This window comes from Urocitellus parryii, chromosome 11, assembly GCF_045843805.1.
Source record: "Urocitellus parryii isolate mUroPar1 chromosome 11, mUroPar1.hap1, whole genome shotgun sequence".
Lineage (NCBI taxonomy): Eukaryota > Metazoa > Chordata > Mammalia > Rodentia > Sciuridae > Urocitellus > Urocitellus parryii.
Genome location: NC_135541.1, coordinates 125542335 through 125567047, shown reverse-complemented (window position 1 = coordinate 125567047; position 24713 = coordinate 125542335). Strand labels below are relative to the sequence as shown.

The following is a 24713-nucleotide window of genomic DNA, read 5'->3' as shown; positions in this document are numbered from 1 at the left end:
CACTTTGATTTAAAAATTTCCTTCTGTTTGGGTGGCAGAGATCATTCTCAGAAAGCTCTTGTGTCCTGATGTAGAAGAAGAGAGCAAATTGGACACCTTGAAAGGTAAAGAACTTGATAATAAGCCCATAACTTCTGGGATTCGGTCTGGATTTTGGGGGGTTTTTGTTTTTGTATCCATAGGGTTGTTAATAAGCTAAAATTGTATTGGTTCATTATTCTAGCAGTTCCTAAGGTAAAAGTCATCAAATAAATGCAAGTCAAAACTACAAGTGCAGTTACTTGTGAGCAGGGACTGAGCGTAAGTCACTTCAGAAGACTGAGGAGTAAGACAGGTGGTAGGGGGTTGAACAGGCATTTGCCCCGTCACCTTTGGTTCCTAGAAATACAAGGTGAAGGTGGCAGTGCTCAATCCCATTATGATGCAGGCGTCAACCCACTTTTATTGAGTTTCTCCTGGGTGTCAGGTGCTGAGGTGATGAAAGACATGGTCCTCAGGGAGTCCCCTGTCTGTATATAACAGTGCCACAGTTTTATAGGTGTTATAATGGTGTTAATACAATGCTATGTGGCCATGGAGGACATATGGGGGACAGTTGGCAATCTAGGAGATTTCATAGAGAAGGGAAATTTATTCTAAATACTACTTTGGGTAGCCATTATTCTAAATGATTCAAATCAAGTAGTTGAAATTCATTTTTAAGTGCTTGAATGTTGTCGAGATTCTTCAGTTTAATATGAATTTTTCTTTCTTTGAAAGTTTGCTAGTTATTGAAGGTCAGTAGATACATTTTACCTCATAAGTACTAAAATATCAAAGTACCTAAACATAGATTGATATTTTATGTGGACCAAGGTCTAGACATACCCTACATAGAGTTTACTTTCCTCCGCAGTCTTCCTGCTGGTGGGGAAAGATTGGTTTTTCTATTGTATACTTTTGCTGAGAAGAAGCCTTTTATTAGTTGGCATGCCACAAGTTAAGAATGAGCTCGGAATGGAATCCTGAGGCCTTGTAGTTCCACATTCTAAGTTTGATACTATGCCTTTTATGGAGTAGTGGTCAGAGCATAGAAATGAAATTTGTTAAACATGACATAGTTCTAATAAACTTAGAATAGGAAAGTAGGAAAGCATCGTTGTCAGAGCTGAAATTGGAATTTTAGAGGTGATTCTGAGCTTGGTCAAATTTATTTGTGAATTTACCTAAAACTTTACATCAACCTATAGAGTCTCCTTTTAAAAATTCTGAATAATTTGGCCGTAAGAGAGTCTGGAACTGTTCTTCCCTGCAATTTCAAAACTATAAATTCTGGTCAAAGGCGGGGGGCTTAGTGTCAGAACTCTAGTATATGAGGACTAATATTGAAAATAGTTCTCCTTGACCAGTATTTCTGCTGGCTCAATCTTAAGCATTTTGCACAAATAGTAGGGGTTGAATAAAAGGAGATCACATGGCCAGGTTGCTCAGCCCTAAGTTCCTTCCAAAGTATATGAAAATACATTTTCTTGCTGGATGCTTGCCCTGTAGAGATACAGTTGAGAGGAGGGAGGAACCACGAATGGTCTTCACTTTGTCAGTTCAAAAGCGCATCTGGAATTTTGTCTTTTCACCTTTACAGTCAGTGCTCAATTCTCTATACTCATAAGAAATGGGCAGAAGCAAAAGTACCCCGACCAAATGCCCAGAAACTTCAAAAGTAGAAAAATAAATTTTGGGGGCTGGGGATGTGGCTCAAGCGGTAGCGCACTCGCCTGGCATGTGTGCGACCCGGGTTCGATCCTCAGCACCACATACCAACAAAGATGTTGTGTCTGCCGAGAACTAAAAAATAAATATTAAAAATTCTCTCTCTCCTCTCTCTCTCTCCTCTCTCACTCTCAAAAAAAAAAAAAAAAAAAAAGAAAAATAAATTTTGATTTCACCCAGTATTTCTCTAGTGTCTGACAGTAAAATACGCAGTTGGGAAGGAGGAGAAGCCACAGGGTCTTGGATTATCTGCAGGTTGTATATCTACCCTTTCATAATTGGGAGTAGGTTCTGTTTACATGGAGATGACAATTTTCTTGTCAATTAATATTTTAGAATAAGTGGGAAACCTGTTTTTCTCTTAAGGTATTTAGTGACAAATTGATGTGATTCATTTTTTAAAATTTATTTAGGAATTTTTTTCCACTATTTACCATCTTCCAGGTGAGATCACCTTTAAGAAAGGGGTTCCGGACTCCCCACCTCCAGGATGAGCACTGCAGTGTCGTGACGGGGGGTTTCGGTGAGTACACTGGTGGAGAGAGCACGGGGGCACAGGCCTGGCTTGGAAAGGTGGTCTTGAGGAAGTTTGGGCTTTGCTTCACGGACCTTTTCCCCTCTGCATCACCCAACTCCCCTCTTCACCTCCTGTCCCTTAGTAAGCACCATCCTACTATTTACTTCTCTGAGTTCAACTTTTTTCAGTTCTGTGTGTGAGATCATGCCATATTCGTCTTTCTGTGCTTGGCTTATTTCACTTAATGTTCTCTAGTTTCATCTCTGTTGTAAATGACAGGATTTCAATCTTTTTTTTTTAAGGTCAAATAGTATTCCAGAGGGTGTGCATGAATGTAACGCACTTTCTTTAACTGTTCATCCGCTGACAGATACTTGAGTTGATTCCACATCGTGGCTATTGTAAATGCTATAGTGAGTGTGAGAATGCAGATATTTCTTCTCCATGTTGATATCATTTTCTTTGTGGATAAAAACCAATGTTTTTCATGGCATTGTAGTAAGTTCTGGGAATTCAGGGATGAGCAAGTCGGTCTTCATCCCCACCTTCATGGAGCTTCTGGTGTGCTGTTAGAGATGAATGTTACACAGATGATCACATAATTACACATGTAATTATAAACACGGAAAAATGCAGGATGCTGTGAGAAGAATGTAATGCAGAATCCCGTGTAGATTCCTGGTTTTAAGGAACTTTCCTTCTCTGAAGAAGAAACAGGCTGAGACTTCATTCTTTAAACAAAAATGTCCAAACTTGACGTGGGGTTAGCAGACAAGTGTCAAGAATGACTCCCAAATTTCTGACATGAGCAACTGAGTGGATAAAGGAGACATTTATTAAAGTGGGGGAAACTGAAGGAGGAAGACTACACAGAGATAAGAACTCATGTTTGATCCTGTCGGGTTGGAACTGTCTGGGGAAGTGTGAAGTGTAGGGGTGGGTGCAGTCCGCAGACGGGGATCTGGGAGCTGTCGGCATGGAGAGAACTCCAGGATGAGCACAGCGGAGGGCCCAGAGTCGAGTCCTGAGGAGCTTGGGCTTTAGAGCCCGAATGGAGAAGAGGCCTCAAGGGAAGCAGGTGTAGAGTGACTGGAGCGCTAGGAGAAAACTAGGAAACATGGTATTAGGGAAACCAAATGAGGTCAGTTTCAAGAAGGAAGGGATCCCTGGCAAAATCTAGATGAGCTGGGCGTCAAGGTGCACGCCTGTAGTCCCATCACTCGGGAGGCTGAGGCAGGAGGATCACAAGTTCAAAGTCAGCCTCAGCAATTTAGTGAGGCCCCCTAAGCAACTTAGTGAGACCCTGTCTCAAAATAAATATAAAAAGGGTTGGAGATGTGGCTCAGTGGTTTAGTGTCCCTAGGTTCAATTCCTGGCACCCCCTGCCATCCCCCGCAAAAAGATGAGAATTTTGCTCATTTGTTCTTACTATCAGAAGGCCTAGAGCTTGGGGTGATAAGAGAATAAGGAACTATATGTACAAGTACTTTGAAAATAAAAGTGTTTTATGGTCACAGCATTATTACTAGAAAGAGTCTGTGCTACCAGCTCATCATAAATTTGTGGCAGATTAATAGAGATTTGATATTTGTAATATGTTTTATATTTCTTTGGAAAGAGATTGCAACACAAATGCTGGGTGTTTCCATTCAGTGAGAAGCCAAGTAAGTCACAGAAGACCCAGCTCTCTTAGTGTGTTGTGCTGAGTGTTATAGAAAAACCAAAGACCTTGAAACGGGTTGTCTTCAGAGACACAGCCTTCACACAGGGGTAAAATACGCACACGGGGTGGTCAGTGTGTGACACAGACGGGAGGGACCAGGAGCTACGGGCCCTGTCCAGGGGTAACTGCTTTTCTTCCCTGAGGTAAAAGGTTTGGAATAGCCTTGTCTGTGTGGATGCATTTGCTGCTCCTCCCTACCAGAGGTTGCTGATGTTGGATGGGAAGCTACAGAATGCTTTATGGTTCTCTGTCAGACGGGACAAACACAATCCATTTTATAGTTTAAACTGGAAAAGCAAAAAGGCTGAAAGGTGATAGGGATAAAATACAACCTTAAATTAAAAACAAAATGTTTAGCCTAGAAACATTCCCTATGTTTTGTTCTAGTTCTTTTTCCTGCCTTCTCTATTTAAAAAGTGTGTATATTCAGAACTTCCATGATTTCCTTCTGTATCCCAGGTAGAGTGGTTGGGACTGTAAAAATTTCTAAATGACAAAATAGACACTTAACACTTGGCAATAATGATACTGCCAAAACCTAGAAAATAACTGACCCTCCCGGTATTAGTCCAGTTTTCAACTCTGGAAACACATGTAAGCTGCAACACTGAGCTATTTGTGACACGTTTTGATTCTTCAGCTGCTAGTCCTGCACTTAATGACCTCCCCCCTTCAGTCTTGTGTTCTGAAGTAAGACACCAGCAGTGGGAGGGGAGGGAGGGGAGGGACTGACTCAGGGTATACCTGGATTTTCCCTTAGCCAGTCTGGGCTTCCCTAAATAAAGGGCTTTCTCATTTATTCTCTAGCTAGGTTTGGGAATATTTACTTGACCTTTATGCTGCACATTAGCCTTGCAAATTGGCTCAAAAAATATATTAGCCTTCAAAGATGTTCTTTTACCTTCAGAATTATGGATCATTCCCTTGCTTACCCATGCCTAAAGTCCCTGTCATTAAGCAGTGAGAACACAAGACACATATTTGGCATAATTTAATAGAAAGATCATGGAAATCGGGAACAGAACTGATTGTATTTAGTATTGGCTCAATATTTGTTTTCAGAAGTACCTCCTTTCATGTCTCCTTGCCCTTGAGGCCCTAAGAAAATAAGCATAGATTCATTGGATTCCTGGTTTGAAATTGGGGTGGGTTTGTTACATTTTGGTGCCATTGTTTTGCCACCAGAGCTAAAATAGCAGAGAGTCACTGGATCTGCACTTCCCAGTGGTTTCAAAGCATTGTTTTAGAAGAAAAAAAGAATAAAATGTTTTTGAGGATTTTGTACTCAGAAGTAGAGAAATGTGAAGGAGACTAAGTGGCTAAAGATTAAACTGCATTTCTCCTCTGCTTACAGATGCCTGGATCTTGCTGCTTGGGTGGGAGGTTGTGTGCTGGGATAAGGTCTTGGTCACTCTTTAGCTACTTCAACACCGGAGCCTGTGGCCAGGATAGGAGTGTCGCCCTTTCCTTTAACTCTGCAGGAAGCTGAGGGATGATCTCGCTGGCTCTTTGTTGGCTGGTGCTTTCCTCTTGATCCTGTTGTGATGTGGTTTTATGTTTCTGTGTTATGTTATGTCTCACCATTTTGGGGTGTTCTTTTCTTGTAGAGTGCCCTGGAGATGCGAGATTTTCCTTTGGCAGCAGGAGGCACACACCCAGAGAATGCGGGAGCTGCAAGGAGAAAGGACCCACTTCCCCAGCCGAGAAAAACAAAGAGGAAAAAGGTGTACAGGTGGTCAGTGCTAAGGGACACGCCAAGCAAGCAGTGGGCCACTGCTGCTGCTCCCAGCAGCTGCTTCTGCGATAGCCCGAGAGGAGCTCGGTGAGCCCGTCCCTGTTTGTGACTGCAAGCTCAGGATTTCAATCAATGCATTCCAGTAACCCTAAAGTGAGGAACTCTCCATCAGGAAACGCACAGAGGTGAGGGCAAGGGCCACTCCCCATGGCCCCTTGGGGATTCCTGGTGCACCACAGACACTTACTGATGATACGGTGTGTTGGGTTAGAAACAGATGACAGCAAATGGGAAAGGAAGGGAAATGGAGTAGGAACAGAAGAGTCACTGGGCTAATAACAAAGCTTATGTAGTTTCCCTGTAGTATTCTTTACTCATCGTTCTCGGACCTCTCCTCTTTACCACTGCACACCTTGCCAAAACTTGCATACAAAGACCAACAGGACAGTCTGCTAACCTTGGCAAGGTGAGGGCCTGAGGTCGCCCCAGTCCCATGCCAGCTTTCCCTCTGCTACCCAGTTCTCGAGTTTCATTTTGAAAGGAGCCTTTCCCTCCCCCACTGGGGCAGTGGTCGGTCTACCCTGTTTTGGTAAAATGCACCGTTGGGAGGGATTCGCGTCCTGGAGGATCTCCCTAAGCTTCCAGGCACCAGTGGGTTTCCCTGTAGCTCTCTGGGACTGTCTGCATTTCCCAGCAGGGAAGCTGGCCTCTCCTCACAGCTGTCTGTCACCAGGCTGGGGGTGCACGTTTGTTGACTCTAAACTAGTCTCCGTGCGAGAGTCACTTCCCTATGTACATAGAAACCGTTGTCCTTTATTGACAGAAGGCCTAGAGATGGGTCCCCATGTGACCAGGGTTCCTGGACCTGGCAGTCCACTGTGTTCAGTCCTCTGTAGATGGCTTTGAAATGGGAATGAGCAAGTGGCTGAGGTGCAACATGGGGTGGTTATTTAGTCCTTAGGGTTTCCTGGACCCACGGAGGAAATTGGTGCTCCTGTGCCTGGTGTCTTATCTCCTTTTGTTATTTGTTTCTTCTAGTAGCCCTAAGTCAAAGCAGGAGGTGATGGTCCGTCCCCCTACAGTGATGTCCCCATCTGGAAACCCCCAGCTGGATTCCAAATTCTCCAATCAGGGTAAACAGGGGGGCTCAGCCAGCCAATCCCAGCCATCCCCCTGTGACTCCAAGAGTGGGGGCCATACCCCTAAAGCACTCCCTGGCCCAGGTGGGAGCATGGGGCTGAAGAATGGGGCTGGAAATGGTGCCAAGGGCAAGGGGAAAAGGGAGCGAAGTGTTTCCGCCGACTCCTTTGATCAGAGAGATCCTGGGACTCCAAACGATGACCCTGACATGAAAGGTATGTCTGTAAGATCCCTGAGACTCAGAGGGAAGTCGGTGTCCTGAGGGAAGTCGGTGTCCTGAGGGAAAGCCTCTGACATTTGTTGGAGGCCAGAAAGGCTAGCTCGGTCAAGTGGGGAGAACAGGAGTCAGGTTCAGGAGTTCTCACAGGGTGTAACGAAACTGTTTCTTCTCATTTTTCTACTCACTGGAGCCTAGTCTGGAACCACCTTGTTGAGTGCTGCCCAGGGGGATGCACGTAGTTTGACGGGGTACCTCATAGGGCTGGCCACATTGTTATGCATGTCTTTGGCCTGGAGACTCAAAATGAAAAATAAAAGGCCTGGGGTTTTAGTTCAGGGTAGAGTGTCTGCCTAGCCTTCAGAGGCCCTAGGTTCAAGTCCCAATATTGTGAAAAGAGAAAAGAAAAGAAAACCTGGGTGATTGTTCCCCCTTTCTTTCCTCCCTACCTCTATTCCTTTCTTTCCTTTCCTTTCCTCCCTCCCTCAGGTGTTGGAAGGCCTCCTTAAGTTTGGGAGGCCTACTATGAGGGTCAGCACCATGCGGATGCTAGGGGTACCATGGTCAGTAAGATAGATGCAGTAGCCGTCCTTAAGGATTTGAGTCTATCTAGAAGCTGATCGTTAAACAATGACATTTCATGAATGCTGAAGTAAGAGAAGTTAGGGGACTACGAGTTCCATTAGCTGGGGCATCTAGTCAAGTCCAAGAAGTTTGAAAACTGTTACCAGGAGGGAGGGACAGTTATACTGATATCTGAAGGATGTATTCTATTTACAGAAATGAGGAGGGAGGGTGCTTTGTAATGAGTCATGTAGGGAGACGAGTGTTTGAAATTTTATAAGTAGAAAGAAGGTTTCCTCTTAACAAGATAATTTCTCCTTGAAATTCTCAAGGTGGGTTTGTGTGGTGATGCTGTAAATGCTGGCAGAAAAAAAAAGAGTCTCAGTCTTTCCATGACAATGAGTCTTTTATTCTTTCAGAATGTAATTCTGCTGACCATATAAAGTCCCAGGATTCCCAGCACACACCACACTCCATGACCCCATCGACCGCCACAGTCCCCAGGTCTTCCACCCCTTCCCATGGCCAAGCTACTGCCCCAGAGCCCACACCTGCTCAGAAGACTCCAGCCAAAGTGGTGTATGTGTTTTCTACTGAGATGGCCAATAAGTAAGTTGATGGCACTGTCCTGCTGTTGAACGTCACTTGTGTGTGTGGGGAGAGAGGACCTTAATTCTTATTCCCCTTCCCCTTGCAGATTGATTTTCCCCTCTTGTATCATGTAAAGTTAACAGTACAAAAAGAGATAAAATAAAATGTAAATCCTTCCCCATCCTACTCCCCAGAGGCAACCACTGATAATACTTCCTTGACTTTTCTTTCAGAAATTTTTTGTGCTAATACAAATATACACATCTACCTTTTTTTAAACATAGAAGAGTGATTGTATAATAAACACTTTTCTACAATTTGCTTATTATTTTTTAAATGCTCCAAGTAGTAAATGTTTATAGTGGAATGATTAAAATTAAAAAAAAAAAAAAAACACTAAAAAGAAAAACCTCTGGAATTTAAACATAGTTACCGTGAACGTTTTGCTATATATGTTCTGAGTGGATGGCTGAATCGATTTTTATTCGTTTATTCGTCAAAAAGTACCCTGTGTGCACTTTTTTCTTTTCTTTTTCACTTAAGATAAAAAGTGAATCTTAACAAACTTAAACTTTCCCTATCCTGGGTGGTTTTGAGATTTCAGTGTTCACTCTTCTCAGTTTGGGATTTTGAACTAGGATCTTCTATAAAATACCTTAATAGTAGGTTCATTAAGAAGAAGAAGAAAGTTTGGGGTTTTGTTTTTGTTTTTTTAGTGCCTCTTTTGGGGTACATTCATGGCTGTCTTTTAGTTTCAGGTGTTTGATGATAATAAAATGTTTCCCTTGGTTTCTTCTTCTGTTCTTGAATTTATTTTTTAGTCGTTGATTTACTTACTTACGTATGGTGCTGAGACGCGAGCCCAGAGCCTCACACAGGGCAGGCTGCGCTCCACCACCGAGCCACCCCCAGCCCCTTGGTTTCTTCTTCTCCAACATCTCTGGTGGTTCTTGGTGCTTCTCCTTCCACTCCCTCAGAGCTCCGGCGTGGGGTCCAGTTGGGGTCACAGTGAGTGAGACAGAGACATGGCCTAGCGTGTTGCCCTTTTGTCTCTGCAGAGCTGCCGAAGCCGTGTTGAAGGGCCAGGTTGAGACCATCGTCTCTTTCCACATCCAGAACATCTCCAGCAGCAAGGCGGACAGAAGCACAGCCCCTCTGGTATGTAGTTGAGAAGTGGGTCCACAGTGACTGCCCAGGAGGGGGTGGTGATTGACAAGGAGCTGTATTCTGGATATCTAGTGTGACCCTGGCATTGTAGGGCCTTAGGCATGTCACACTGTGCCTTTCTATCAGATGCTGGTAAACTGATGACGTGTGAGGGGAAGAAGGTGCTAAACAAAAGAGGAGTTACACAGATATTCCAGGGTCACCGTCTCTAGGAAAATCTAAATTCAACCCTATGTGTAGAGCAGATTTTTTAAAAAAAATAACATTCTTGAATTAGTTGAAGAAAAAATATGCAGTGTTTATTTTAATGCATATAGTTGATTAAATTGAACCAAACGACGATTCTGGTGTCTGGCATTGTCCAGACATTGCACCAGATGCTGTGGGGAGTGCTAAGAAGCTCAAGACACAGTCCCTGTGTTCAGAGAGCATGAACTCTAAAACTGGTATGAGTCTTCATCATGGGAAAGTTAAATGACAGTAAGCAAAGTCATAATTCCAGATAAAATCGGTGCCATCTTGTCTACTTTGTGTATCAAAGAAATCTCCATCTCTGTGGACATAGCAGAGCTTGAGCTTTCTTGAACTGAGGGATTTTTTATTTCCCAGGTATCTGCACTACTCAGAGATGGAGAGTATCATTATATTTAAAATGCTTGTTGTCTGGGGGACCACTGGGTACCTTGCAACTCAGTCGAGCTTTATTGACTTAATGATAGTTCTTAATACAGTTATCACCTCCACCTTCTCTGGTGCTAAAATGTAATCAGAATTGGAGTTAAGGAGGGAATTAGTAATAATCCATTGCTCCAAATCTGAAATGAAAGGGGTAGTGAGAAACAGTTTCCTTGACTGTAATTGCTTTATTAAATCTTACCCCCCTCTAACCTGGCCAACCAAACCAAACCTGAAACGGCACGACAAGGAAAATTTGGGTGACCTCCATGCTCCAGTTGAGGAGTTTCAAAAGTGGAATTGTACAAACAGATTGAGCTGATTTTACCCATACAAATGTATCTAAAGACAAATGTGCATCAGTACTTCCAAAGGAAACATTTGTGTATATATTTTCTCACAGAGTATAAATACTCTTTTGCTTATATGAAATATAAATTCTTCATATGTGTAGATACACATAATAATTCATGTGCAGATTTACCCAAAGATAAACATTCCAGAGAGTAAGTGGGGAGGTAAGTTAAGAGGAGTCTTGTGGGTTTAGGAATACAGAATGGATTAAATGAACAAGTAGGAACAAATGAACACCAGAAAGGGATTAGGAGGGTCACTGAAGGCTGGTGAAAAATAACTGAGAAAGTTTGTAGACCAGGCCCTTCTTAACCCTCTGAAGTCTCAGCTGTGCTAAAGTTGAGACCTAGAACATCTACATCCTTCTTCCAGACAGTTGTAGTGTCTGTGTCACCAGTTGTAGGTAAGGGAGCTTTTATCCAGGACTCAGTTTAGCAGTAGTACTTACTAAGTTAAAGAGGGCAGCCTGCTGTCCATTGGAAGGAACAGATCAAGGGACTCCGTGAGCTAGATAACCTCAGACTTCTGTGCAAACGCTTCCTTCCTGCAGATTATCCTACTACAGTTAATGTACAAATTCTTATCAGATATGGAATCAGTGATCACAAACTAAAAACAGAAACCATAGAAGTGAGGCCCCTGGAAACTCAAGGAGGGGAACACTTCAGTCGTTTGTCACCCTACCAGAGGGGATGTGACATGGAGTGGCCTCCCGCTGCATCCAGCTGGCAGAGCACAGAGCTACAAGTGAAGCATCAGACCTTTTGATTGATGACCATAAGTCTGCATACCCTGTTGTACTTCCAGAAAAAAGAAAAAGGTGTTAGGTGTAGCCTCCCACATACCAAGGCACTAATCTTTTCCCTGAATCAAAAACACATAGTAGACATGTGATATCAAACCTGTTCCTCGAAATAGATACTCAGATGTACTCTCTTTGGCAGAGTGGCTCTCCCCTGGCATGCTTATAAAGTTATTGGAACCTGATCTTCAACAAGGGAAAGAGGATGCCATTTGACAGTAAGGTTTAAAAAAAAAAAATCAAAACATCTCTATGTCCAAAGAAGGGTTGTACATAAATAATTTCAAAATCAAGTGTCAGTATAGAGTTATGTCACTGGGACAAGTCCTTTATAACGTATCTTGCTCTTTTAATTGCCCCTCCATTCAGTTTAACAATGATCTAAACAATCTCGTTTATCTTCAGAATACACAGATATCTGCCCTTCGCAATGATCCGAAACCTCTCCCACAACAACCCCCAGCTCCAGCCAACCAGGACCAGAATTCTTCCCAGAACACCAGACTGCAGCCAACTCCACCCATTCCGGCACCAGCACCCAAGCCTGTGGCACCCCCACGTCCTCTGGATCACGACAGTCCTGGGGTGGAGAATAAACTGATTGCTCCTGTGGGCAGTCCTGCCAGCTCCACTCCGTTGCCCCCGGATGGCACCGGGCCAAACTCAACGCCCAACAATCGAGCAGTGACCCCTGTCTCCCAGGGGAGCAGTAGCTCTTCGGCAGATCCCAAAGCCCCTCCACCCCCATCAGTGTCCAGTGGTGAGCCCCCCCCACTGGGAGAAAACCCCGACGGCCTGTCTCAGGAGCAGCTGGAGCACCGTGAGCGCTCCTTGCAGACCCTCAGAGACATCCAGCGTATGCTCTTCCCTGATGAGAAAGAATTCTCAGGAGGACAGAGTGGGGGGCCCCAGCAGAATCCTGGGGTATTAGATGGACCTCAGAAAAAAACAGAAGGGCCAATCCAGGCCATGATGGCTCAGTCCCAAAGCCTGGGTAAGGGTCCTGGGCCCCGGACAGATGTGGGAGCTCCCTTTGGCCCTCAAGGACATAGAGATGTACCCTTTTCTCCAGATGAAATGGTTCCACCTTCTATGAACTCCCAGTCTGGGCCCATCGGACCTGACCACCTGGAGCACATGACCCCTGAGCAGATGGCGTGGCTGAAGCTGCAGCAGGAGTTCTATGAGGAGAAGAGGAGGAAGCAGGAGCAAGTGGTGGTGCAGCAGTGCTCCCTGCAGGACGTGCTGGTCCACCCGCACGGGCCGAGGGCCGTGGGCCGAGGGCCGCCCCCTCCCTACCAGGTGACCCCTGGTGAAGGCTGGGCCCCCGGGGCTGCAGAGCCGTTCTCTGATGGAATCAGCATTTCGCATTCTCTGCCCCCCAGGGGCATGGCTCCCCATCCCAACATGCCAGGGAGCCAGATGCGCCTCCCGGGATTTGCAGGAATGATAAACTCTGAAATGGAAGGGCCAAACGTGCCCAACCCTGCGTCTAGACCAGGCCTCTCTGGAGTCAGTTGGCCAGACGATGTGCCAAAAATCCCAGATGGTCGAAACTTCCCTCCCGGCCAAGGTGTCTTCAGCGGTCCTGGCCGAGGGGAGCGCTTCCCAAACCCCCAAGGATTGTCTGAAGAGATGTTTCAGCAGCAGCTGGCAGAGAAGCAGCTGGGTCTCCCCCCAGGGATGGGCATGGAAGGCATCAGGCCCAGCATGGAGGTGAACAGGGTGATCCCAGGCTCCCAGCGCCACATGGAGCCCGGGAACAATCCCATCTTCCCGCGGATACCAGTCGAGGGCCCGCTGAGTCCTTCCAGGGGCGACTTTCCAAAAGGAATGCCTCCCCAGCTAGGCCCTGGTCGGGAACTGGAGTTTGGGACGGTTCCCGGTGGGATGAAGGGAGACGTGCATCTGAACGTCAGCATGGGGCCCAGCACTCAGATGATACCTCAGAAGATGAGAGAGGCTGGCGCAGGCCCCGAGGAGCCGATGAAGGCCCGCCCAGGCGGCTCAGACATGCTGCCTGCCCCGCACAAGATGGTTCCCCTGCCATTCGGTGAGCACCCTCAGCAGGAGTATGGCATGGGCCCCAGGCCATTCCTTCCCATGTCTCAGGGTCCAGGCAGCGGCAGTGGCTTGCGGAATCTCCGAGAATCCATCGGGCCCGACCAAAGGACTAACAGCCGGCTCAGTCATATGCCACCACTACCTCTCAACCCCTCGAGTAACCCCAGCAGCCTCAACCCAGCTCCCCCCGTCCAGCGTGGCCTGGGACGCAAGCCCCTGGATATATCTGTGGCAGCCAGCCAGGTGCATTCCCCAGGCATCAACCCTCTGAAGTCTCCCACGATGCACCAAGTCCAGTCCCCGATGCTGGGCTCGCCCTCGGGGAACCTCAAGTCCCCCCAGACTCCGTCGCAGCTGGCAGGCATGCTGGCAGGCCCAGCTGCTGCTGCTTCCATTAAGTCCCCCCCTGTTTTGGGGTCTGCTGCTGCTTCGCCTGTTCACCTCAAGTCTCCGTCACTTCCTGCCCCGTCACCTGGATGGACCTCCTCTCCCAAACCTCCCCTTCAGAGTCCTGGGATTCCTCCAAACCATAAAGCTCCCCTCACCATGGCCTCCCCCGCCATGCTGGGGAGTGTAGAGTCAGGTCAGTATGTCGGCTTCCTCACAGTCGCACTCACACCTGGAGATGGCCAGACCCTGACTTTGCTTAAGAAAATTGGTGTCTTTGAATGTAACCAGAGGAAATGGCCTTTGCCAGAACTCGTGGCAAGGTGCATCATTCTGAGGACTGCGTTAGGCGTTTGCACAAGTACCCAGCCCTACAAGGTGTCTGTGTGTGGTGGTGCTATGGCAGGAGGAGGGGAGTGGGACGCTGTGTGTCAGTTGCCACAGTGACTTACCTGAGCACAGTGACAAGGCTGGTGAGATAGAACGTCCTAACCGTGGGGAAGTGTGACTTCCTCAGATCCTGGGCCCAGCCACTTCAAGGGGCTATGACTGAGTCTTGTCCCACGCAAATAGAGGGAGGCTATTCTAAGACTTGTTTGGTTCTTGTAACTACAGTTGCCCACAGAAAACTCCATTTCCTCAGATCAGCTGCAGTTTGTTCATATTTTCTTCTTGGGAGAGACCCTCACTGACGATAGGAGCTTCGTGGGTGGAACCAGAGCCCTGAGGTGTGCACTAGTTTTGGTACAATCTCCACCCGAGAAAACTAGAACCAGAACAAGATGGGAGGCCTGTCCTGCCAAGCCAAGGGTCTTCCTCTGGGGTAAGCGGGTCATTAAAACAGTGGAGTAGCTAGCTGCTTCGGACCTTCTGAGGTCAAGCATCATGGCCACTGTTGTAGTTAGCTTTTTTGCTGCTGTGACTAAAAGATCTGACCACAACAACTTTAGGAGGGAAAGTTTATTTGAGGGCTCATGATTTCAGAGGTCTCTGTCCATAGGAGGCTAGCTCTATTCCTAGGGACTCAAGGTGAGGCAGAACATCGTGGCAGAAGAGTGTGGCAGAGGGAAGCAGAGAGAGACTGCCTGCTCCAGATAAAAAATACATACCCCATAGCCGCTCCCCCACGAACCACTTCCTCCAGCCACAGCCCACCGGCCTCCAGCTGCTACTCAGTTGGTCCCAGCAGGGATTAATTCATTGATTAGGTTAAGGCTGTGACCCAACTGTTTCTCCAAACCTCCTTGCCTCGTCTTACATGTGAGCTTCTAACCCGTAGCAGTCATGGAAACGAAGAGTTTGTGTAGGGTGATATGGCTGGTCCTGGGGTTGGGCACTAGTCTGGCTTCATGGGGTTCTAATACCTGGATCAGGGCTGGGGATGTGGCTCAAGCGGTAGCGCGCTCGCCTGGCATGCGTGCGGCCCGGGTTCGATCCTCAGCACCACATACCAACAAAGATGTTGTGTCCGCCGAGAACTAAAAAATAAATATTAAAAAAAATATTCTCTCTCTCTCTCTCTCTCTCTCTCTCTCTCTCTCTCTCTCTCCTCTCTCACTTTCTCTTTAAAAAAAAAAAATAATAATACCTGGATCAGGTTCTAAATTGTGACTGGCAAGGGAAAGAGTTCCATTTATATTTCACATTCTTTTCAATGAAGTGGTTGTTCATAATCTCATTTTTCTAATGTATTCCTGCTGCGTTTTGTCTTCACATCTGCTGATCCGTCACCTCCATATCACGCCACAGTCTCCTTCTGCACACACAGAGAGCTTGACTAGAAGATTGATGACTCGTGTCCTTGGTCTAATAACACTGTCCTGCTCATCTGTCTCCTTCCTGGCCTTGCCAGTTCGTAATCATAGGGCCCAGTAACGCTCAGGACCAGTGGACTCCCTGCCCATCTTTGTTTTGCTTTGCTTTGTTCTCCTAGGTGGCCCTCCACCGCCTGCAGCCAGCCAGCCTGCCTCTGTGAATATCCCTGGAAGTCTTCCCTCGAGCACACCTTACACTATGCCTCCAGAGCCGACCCTCTCCCAGAACCCACTCTCGATTATGATGTCTCGAATGTCCAAATTCGCCATGCCCAGTTCCACCCCCTTGTACCATGATGCCATCAAGACTGTGGCCAGCTCTGACGACGACTCCCCTCCAGCCCGTTCTCCCAACCTGCCGTCAATGAACAACATGCCAGGTAAGAAGCCCGAGAGACGGGGTGTGGCGCTGGTGCCCACCAGGGAGGAACTTCCTGAGTTGTTTTCTTAGTGACAGGTGGACGTTGAGCAGGTAGCCATGTGCCATCAGAGTCAGTCTCAGTGGAGTTGAGGTGCCTGACTAGAGGAGGATGGCCTTCTTCATCAGCTCCTCTGAGGCTGTGGGTGGAGAGGGCTTCCCTGCAGTCCCCCTGCTCCGTTAGCTGCGGGTTCTGGACTTTTTCCTCTGGGGTCCTCCTGCAGTCATGCTGAAGCCATTTCTTTCTCACATGCTGATGGGAATGAGGTTAGCTCTCACGGGGTTTCCTGGAAAGGCACCCTCAAGCCACCAGCCACCACAGGGTTCCAGAGAGTGGAAAGCCCCTGTTTCCTAGACGAGTCCTTCCTTAGAACTAGGGCGATAATAAAAGTCTTCCTTTCACCGTTTGCTCTGTCTGCCTTCATTCCTTCACCCACCCCCACCTCTGCCCCCACCAATCTCAGAAAAAAGGCGTGATCTTCAGTGGTGAAGGTGATGGCCATCCCAGTTAACCAGGTTAGGCCCCGCTGTGTGAGGGGCACAGACGCCATCCCTGCCGCCCTCAGTGACAGTCCAGAGGGAGGCCAGAAGTTTAGACATCCCAGAGACTGGCAGACAGGACGCTTCCCCTTTTCCATTAAACGTCATCGCTGTCATTGCCTTGACCTGTCTTGTAACCTGGAGTTAAATGGTCTCTTGGGAAGGCAACATACAATAATGCCAGGTGTCAGTTGGAAAAAAAGACTGGTTTGGGTTCTTTGTTGTCATTCCTGACCATTGGACTTGTGGAACCAATAACCCTCTGTCTCCAAAAAGGGCCGTCCTCCAGTCGTTCAGGCAGATTATTGTCTTCCTGTGTTCGGTTGTCTCCAGGGAAGAAGCAACACTGTTTGCATACTCACACAGAATTTTTCCCTTGCTGTTTTCTGCACAGTCGTGCCATGTGCGTGGGTCCCACGCCCCCCAGGTGTGTTACAGTCTTTGATGGCAGGGATTTTGTTTTCCCACCATAGAACTGTGCACATTAGATGCACAGTAACTTTTTTTGTTAATTTGATGTATTAGTTTTTCTGAGTTGCTTTTAGTTGATTCTTTTGATATCTTTATTTTTCTAGGAATGGGCATTAATACACAGAATCCTCGAATTTCAGGTCCAAACCCCGTGGTTCCGATGCCAACCCTCAGCCCAATGGGAATGACCCAGCCACTTTCTCACTCCAGTCAGATGCCCTCACCGAATGCTATGGGACCCAACATACCTCCTCATGGGGTCCCAATGGGGCCTGGCTTGATGTCACACAACCCTATCATGGGGCATGGGTCCCAGGAGCCTCCGATGGTACCTCAAGGACGGATGGGTTTCCCCCAGGGCTTCCCTCCAGTGCAGTCTCCTCCGCAGCAAGTCCCGTTCCCTCACAATGGCCCCAGTGGAGGACCAGGCAATTTCCCAGGAGGGATGGGTTTCCCAGGAGATGGCCCCCTCGGCCGCCCCAGCAACCTGCCCCCAAGTTCAGCAGATGCAGCACTTTGCAAACCTGGAGGCCCAGGGGGTCCTGACTCCTTCACTGTCCTGGGGAACAGCATGCCTTCGGTGTTTACAGACCCAGATCTGCAGGAGGTCATCCGACCTGGAGCCACCGGAATACCCGAGTTTGATCTGTCCCGCATTATTCCATCTGAGAAACCTAGCCAGACTCTGCAATATTTCCCTCGAGGGGAAGTCCCAGGCCGTAAACAGCCCCAGGGTCCTGGACCTGGTTTTTCGCACATGCAGGGGATGATGGGTGATCAAGCCCCCAGAATGGGACTAGCGTTACCTGGCATGGGAGGTCCAGGGCCAGTAGGAACTCCGGACATCCCTCTGGGTACAGCTCCATCCATGCCAGGCCACAACCCCATGAGACCACCAGCCTTTCTCCAGCAAGGCATGATGGGACCTCACCATCGGATGATGTCACCAGCACAATCTACAATGCCCGGCCAGCCCACCCTGATGAGCAATCCAGCTGCTGCCGTGGGCATGATTCCTGGCAAGGATCGGGGGCCTGCTGGGCTGTACACACACCCCGGGCCTGTGGGCTCCCCAGGAATGATGATGTCCATGCAGGGCATGATGGGACCCCAACAGAACATCATGATCCCCCCCCAGATGAGGCCCCGGGGCATGGCTGCTGACGTGGGCATGGGTGGATTCAGCCAAGGACCTGGCAACCCAGGAAACATGATGTTTTAAGCTGCTAAGATTGGATGTGCCGATGCTTGTCGATGAGATTCCAGGTCCTGAGAGCTGCTCGGAGGGAGCGCCAGGAGTGCTTACTGTTGGTCATGCAATAGGGGGACAGAGACCCCAGGGCTGCTGTGGGGGAGGGGAACTCGAGAATGTATGGATCTATCTGAAAACAAATCATTCATCTAATCAACAGGTGTGGTTTTTTTAAGATTTATTTTTTAAAAATTATTTTTGTGGACTTGGGTATCCCATGATGGCACCTACTTTTGGGAATCTGTAGCCGTGCTTTGAGAATCGCCGTCAGTCACGTGTTGCACCGTTCTCTGTATGTTTACGTCCTCTGGACTGGCTTCTCCCAGGATTCTTTTATGTTTTTTTTGTTGTTGTTTTTTAAATTTGGGCTTTATTTTTTTGTGTGTACTGTACTATATTGTAAAAGGGATTTTAGCAGAGACGTTAGTCTTTGGGGCAAGAGGAGAACAGGAATGCTGGGCTGTTTACTTTAGGTGGAGAATCCATCTTCAGACTTTGGACTATTTTCTTTCAACTCCAGTGTATAGAAAAACCAAACCACGACCTCAGAGCAGAGTATTAATGAAAAGCACAAAAAAGGAACTAAGTTCAGCGAGGGGTGGGGGGAGGGGGGAAATTTTTCTTTTTAAAAATAATGAAGCTTAGGACATTTGTTTCAGTTGAGTGCTCGTCAGCACTGTCCGTCTCTCCCAGCACACAAACCCACCGTCAGGTCTTCTCTGTTTCCAAGTGTGTCCTCCTCCCTCGGGCCCCTGGGGACCCTCGGCCCCTCCTCTCCCCTGCCCTGTGGCAGCTGCAATACCTGGTGTCTGCTGGGGACTGCTCCAGCGAAACCCTGTTCCTGCCGAGTGTCCTGCCCTGCAGGGGAGCCCTGTCCTGGGAGGGCCCTTGGCCTTCCCACCCCCGGCCCACTCCCCCTGCCCACCTCATTTTCTGTTCTCTTTTTATTAGGAATTCCCAAGTGAATTTTGTTAATGTGGGAGTGGAACAGATGCTAAAAGCTACCCAGGATTTTGTTTTTGTTTTAGATTTTGTGGTTCCTTCCCCTTCCTCCCCTCCCATGCGTAAAACGTTCTGTGTGACCTCCATTAAATTTGGTACAAAACCACTCGCCAGAGCTGTGGTGTCAGAAAAATAAACTATATTGTTTCTTACAAAACGGAGCTGCCTTTCTGCTCACTTGGGTCCTGTGTGTTTGGTGTTGGCGCACTGGTTGCCACGTGCCCAGCCGCGGAGAATCCCTGTGTTAGGCGGTCACTGGGGCGACAGGGAAAGTCTCCAGAGCACCTTCTCGGATGAAGCCTGTTCCTGGCTGCGGAGGAGTCGTTGCTCAGGAAGTTCATCCTGGACTGTCAGCCCCGAAGTCCCGGCGATGAGCAGAAGAGCAACCCTCGTCCCCTTGCTGACCTTGACCTCTCGGGCGGTCGATCATCTTTATGAGGAGTTTTTGGTGACAGTTTAATGGTATAAAATAATTAAGGCCAAGATATGTTTAGCCATTTGAACAAGCTGTGAGGTGTCCCTGCCTCCTGCCAAGATAAAACGTCACTACACCTGCAGATCCTGGGTTCTCGGCCCGTGGACTTCTGTGTCCCTCCTCCCTGACCCCCGTCCCCACCGTCAGCTCCCTGTCACCCCTGCTGGCCCTGCAGTCTGCACACTCCACTTCCCACTGGACGTGCCTGCAGCACCTCAGGGTCTCTGAGGGCCTCGGTGTCGTGTTTCTGGGCAGTTGACTTTATTCTGGCCTGCGCACTTCTTTGGTCACAGGATTTTTTACCCCGATGAGTGGGCGGGCGTCTGTGTGCATGTCTATTCCTAGGTGAGAGGATCTAAGCCAGGAGCAGCAGGTGCAGCACCATTTGCTGACAAGCTCGTACCATTGGGCTCTGCTGGTGTTTCACGGTCTGAGTTTGATCTGTGAATGTGGCTCTTTCCGACAAGTGCGTTTAAGAGCCATTTTCTCTCACCTTCAGCAGTTTTCCAGCCTGAGCAACACTAGAGCACCAGACAGCAGGTAAGTGTCAGAACGCCTACTCCCCCAGGCACCTCCATGTGTTGTCCTGCTGATTTTTGAGGGGCCCCATGAAGGAGGTGGTTTTGATTTCTTCTGCACTTGAGAAAATTGAGCTTAGTAGTTTAAGAAACCCAACTCAATCAGATCTATTCTGTTGGTATTGGGTGGTGTGACTTTTTATGTTCTAGAGAAATTAGGATAGTAAGAGGTTTTCATTTTGCAAATTCAGCCATCTCACTAGGTTTCTTGCTTTGAATTGGAGAAGAGGGTAACAGCCAAGCATGTGGAGCGTGAGACGAGAGCCTGAGGACGGCTGGGAACTGGCATTTGTCCATGGGCTCGTTTCTTAGCTGCGCTCCTTGCACATAACCATGGAATAGTGTCACAGTCACTGGTGGTGTGTGGTCCCCTTGCTCCTGCCAGGCAGCGGGGAGTCAGGTCAGGAAAGGGTTGCAGAGCAGGTTCCACCTGGGAGGGCAGGCAAGAGTTGGGCGGCCTCTGCGGAGGCAGTTACAGTTGGCTCAGGGAGTGCTGCCCCCTTCTGGAGAACTGCTGCAGTACAAATCAACTTTCCCATTTCCAACTAGTTGAGGTTTTTAAACACGTCACAAATCTTTCATTTATTTACTCTATCAACATATGCCAACATTTCATGATGATGTGTCTGATAAGCCAAGATTATTTGGAGCTATTACAACTTTTTCTACTTATGAAATAAAATCACATTTTGAGAGACTTCATGTGATTGCATAGGGAACTAATGATGCAAGATTTTTTTTTTTTTTACAAAAAATCAATAAGTGATAAAAATGTCTCATCCATACACAATCCTGTGAGGCTCAGCCAGTCTTCTCTTACCCGCTCTCCCCGAGTTTGGGATTGGATGGAGGAAATGCAATCAGTCATGGCCTGCTGCTTCACCTCAGGGGTAAGTGGTGGGACATGGGTCATGACATTATTTCTTAAGAGCTAACAAGGAATATGTGGCATTTTTACTAACACAATCTGAAATAAAGTAATTCTGCAGTTGTAAATGAACACTTACTGTGGTGATCTTATGAAGGATGTGGCATGAGAAAATAAAATTCATTCATTTTGTGGGGCTGGGGATCAAATCCAAGGCCTCACACTTGCTAGGCAAGCTCTCTGTCCCAAAGCTGCATCTTCTACCCCCAATAAAATTTAAGTCACTCTTCAAAAAATTGATCCAACCTCTTTCCCAGTTTTCCTGCTCTCCCACAACTTCTCAATATTGTGATTGCTGTTCAACTGCATCACTGGGGCTGTTAGACCCCAACTGGTTTAATGATCTGCTGTCACTGTTTGGAATTCTTAACTTCTTGATATTGTGCCACATATTTCCATTTTTTGGTACTGGGATTGGACCAAGAGCACTCCAGCCCTTTTGAGATGGGGTCTTGCTAAGTTGCTAAAGCTAGCCTCAAACTTGTGCTTCTCCTGCCTCAGTCTCCTAGGTAGCTGGGGTCACAGGTGGGCACCATGTGCCTGGCACTGCATTTATTCTTACTTTCTGCTTAACCAGCAGCTGGGAGCACCCAGCTAGATAGTCGTGTTCCAATTAAACTGTGTACCCCTTTGTCGTTTCCTTTTCTTTCTCTGAGTACTTTCAAAGTAGTGAAAGGAGAAGGAAGTCGTCTTTAATCCAAGGACACATGTATTCAACAAAACTGGTAGAGGAGCCACTGTATGTAAGAACCGGGCTAAGGCTGGGATGAAACAGTCGATGTTTGATCAACCACGAACACAGACAGGTCCCCACTGGTGTGAAAGTGCTGACCCTGGTCCAGCAGGCCAACAGGGCGTCTCCATAGAGCCTCAAGCCCAGGGGATGTTGTGTGACTCTTGAAGGAGGGAGTTTCCTATTGGTGAGGGAAAGGGAAACAGCAGGGTGGTCTCTTTAAGAGGCCGAGTACACCAGGAGCCCAGAGGAAGGGGCGGTCATAAAACCCTGGAGCGGCCCACTTCAAGGTTCTGAGCAAGAAGGCTTAGGGTGTCAAGGTCGGGCTTAGCATGTGTGAGGCCCTGAGTTTGATCCCTGAACCACAAAATTTGTAAATCAGTTTTAAGCAAGGGAATGAAGTGATCAGATTTTTTTTTTTTTTTTGTAGTTGGACACAACACCTTTATTTTATTTATTTTTATGTGGTGCTGAGGATCAAACCCAGGGCCTTGCACATGCTAGGCAAGCGCTCTACCACTGAGCTGCAGCCCCAGCTCAACCAGATTATTTTTCATAAAATTTACAAACTGGAATGTGTGAAGGCAGCTGGGGGCTGGGGGAGGGAATCACAGGAAGATCACTAGTAAAACTTGCTTATTTTACAAAATCCTTAAACTCAAGACTCATCCCTTTTGCTTTAAAAAAAAAAAAAAAAAAGAAAAACATCAAATTGCATCACATTTCCCATACTGTTTAGACAATTTGAATCTTAATGCCACTTTCTTTTCTCTCGCTCAGATCTGTAATTTTTTTGGAAGTCACAAACTCTTACATTTAAGAAAAATCATATAATCTTAATTTGGCGGTTAAATTTTTAATAACACATGTAAAGCAAATAGTCTAAAAAGCACAAAAACCATTTTATGGCCAAACATTTCATGGAGGGAGTTAAATAATAATGTTTAAAGGAAAGTATGTTATGAGGATTGTAATAAACTTTGTCTCCCCCTCCCTCTCTCCCTCCCTCTCTTGTTTAACCTGGCTTCTTATCTGGTATGAATCTGTTTTCTGCCTGTAGGTGACCACACTCCAATGTCAGCTCCTGGCTCAGTGCTTAATCGCACTTGGCAACAAACCCTGCTAGAGGAGGAAGGGGAGTGGGCCTGCGATCACAGAAAGACGGCAAAGAGAACCTTCACAGGGGTTGTCTCACACATGCTTCCTCACACAAAATTAAATGATGAATTCATTTATTTCACCAAATGCAAAAGAACTCAGGCTTCCCTTGCAAAATACCCCACTCGGAATCCAACCAATTTTGAGGGACCCTAGGATTCCAAAGAACTGGTTCAAGAAACCCAGTCGTAGGAAAGTCGATCTTTGCTTGGCGCCACGGGTGGGAGGCAGCTGGGCTGGCTGACCTGTGTGTTCAGGTGTGGTCCTGGGGCGTTGGACTCCTCACACCTTGCAAGAGGTGAAGTCCAAGAATGTAATTTTTTTCTAAGTTGGGAAGCAGCCCCAGCGCACAGCTGTGTGCAGGCTGCCGTCTTCCTTTCTCCAGTGGCCAGAGCAGGGTAGAAGGCAGAATGGCTCACAAGTCCCAGTGGTGTCTGGCATCCAGTTAATTCATGTTACGGGTGAGTTTCAGTTTCAAGATTTTATTTATTGGTTTACTATAGAAAAGGTCTTTCTGTAAAACCTTCTGGGACCGTGTGTCTATTTCTGATTTTCACCAAGCTTTCAGGGCCTTCATTTCCTCACTTCTGGTTTAGGGACTCCACAGCCACCCTGTGAGGACCTCTCCTAAAGACTGTGCCTGTCCCCAGGCGTCCGTCTGTGACCTGAGAGTGTGCTTCACCGGCTCTGGTTGGCTGCTCAGTTCTCAGTGTCAAGTGTCGTCGGGGGCTGGCCCGGCACCTTCTAGGACAGGGTCATCACCATTACATTCAGCCAAAATGTATTTGGTTACAGGGGATGGAGGATTGCTGTGATTTATTTTGTTCTCCAAATTACAAAGTCTCCTAGTCTTTGAGCTATTAAAAAGTTTCATACACACACAGATTTATTTATACAAGTATATATGAACACTTAATTGAGTAAAATGTGAAAATAATTAAATGACAGTTTTGAAATGTCAACCCACTGCAATTAATTTATTTTTCTCTTTATTCTGACCATACTTGGTGCCTGCAAGGCCTTTAAAATACAGTCATGATTATTTAAATGCGTGATAATACCAACAAGGAAATACAAAGATCAAATCCACATGAAGGATGAGCCAGAAGTCACCTGTCCAAGAAAGAAATTATCTAGCTGTTAGCCTAGTGTAGCAGGATCCATGATGTTAGCACAGACCTTTATAAGACAGTATTGCCATCACTTAAACAAAAGCACTGAGCATCTACCTTACACGCTTCGAGGTGCTAGGCACAGTGGATATCACAGCTGATGTGGGAACCTCTGTCCAGCCGAAGAGATGCACACGAGGGACAAGACTGGATTCCCTGCTCAGCGTTACCACATTCTGTGTTCACGTTCCATAGTGAAGCGATGGCTATCTTGGACGTGGTAAGAAAGCAATCCTACCTGTGACTCCCTTTCTGCATTATTACCCTCCCCTCTTCCTACATCTTCCCCCATCAGCAGAGGAACATTCCTGAGGCTGGGCTCTGAGCAGCCAACAGCAGCCAGTCATAATCGGTAAGCATCATCTGGATGCTGACAACTCTAGAATTTCTGTCTTCCTCTCAGCTGATTTATATGAGTCTAGATTTGGTCAACTGGCACCTTGATGCTGCTTCTGGGGTGACAGACACCTCAAACTTATAGTGTCTT

The 24713-nt window shown here is 47.2% G+C and overlaps 2 protein-coding genes across 5 annotated transcripts in view; both read left to right on the top strand.

Moving 5' to 3' along the window:
• The window catches only part of LOC144249094 (uncharacterized), a 61309-nt gene extending 55494 nt beyond the window's left edge, over nucleotides 1-5815 (top strand). For both annotated transcript variants that reach the window (XM_077791206.1, XM_077791207.1), the window contains exons 2-4: nucleotides 39-104; nucleotides 2194-2272; nucleotides 5597-5815. In XM_077791206.1, coding sequence (XP_077647332.1) covers nucleotides 5609-5815 — 207 coding nt within the window. In that variant the 5' untranslated portion in view covers nucleotides 39-104; nucleotides 2194-2272; nucleotides 5597-5608. The remainder of the gene's footprint in view (nucleotides 1-38; nucleotides 105-2193; nucleotides 2273-5596) is intronic.
• Nucleotides 5816-5825: 10 nt separating this feature from the next.
• Bcl9 (BCL9 transcription coactivator) lies at nucleotides 5826-19302 on the top strand. Of its 3 annotated transcripts, none has more exons than XM_077791205.1 (7): nucleotides 5826-5909; nucleotides 6763-6857; nucleotides 8065-8254; nucleotides 9295-9394; nucleotides 11640-13881; nucleotides 15619-15879; nucleotides 17033-19302. In XM_077791205.1, the coding sequence occupies exons 1-7, from the start codon at nucleotides 5857-5859 to the stop codon at nucleotides 18148-18150; spliced, it is 4059 nt and encodes a 1352-aa protein (XP_077647331.1). In that variant the 5' UTR covers nucleotides 5826-5856; the 3' UTR covers nucleotides 18151-19302. The 3 variants fall into 3 exon arrangements, with proteins under 3 accessions (XP_077647331.1, XP_077647330.1, XP_077647329.1); XM_077791204.1 differs by having other exon boundaries at nucleotides 6763-7079; nucleotides 17069-19302; XM_077791203.1 differs by having other exon boundaries at nucleotides 6763-7079.
• The last annotated feature ends 5411 nt before the right edge of the window (nucleotides 19303-24713 follow it).

Bases quoted from the DNA above. Each gene is read 5' to 3' on its own strand.
- Bcl9 (XM_077791203.1), top strand. From the start codon at position 5,857: ATGCATTCCAGTAACCCTAAAGTGAGGAACTCTCCATCAGGAAACGCA. The intron at 9,395-11,639 runs GTATGTAGTTGA...GTTTATCTTCAG, and splicing joins ACAGAAGCACAGCCCCTCTG to AATACACAGATATCTGCCCT. The intron at 15,880-17,032 runs GTAAGAAGCCCG...TTATTTTTCTAG, and splicing joins GTCAATGAACAACATGCCAG to GAATGGGCATTAATACACAG.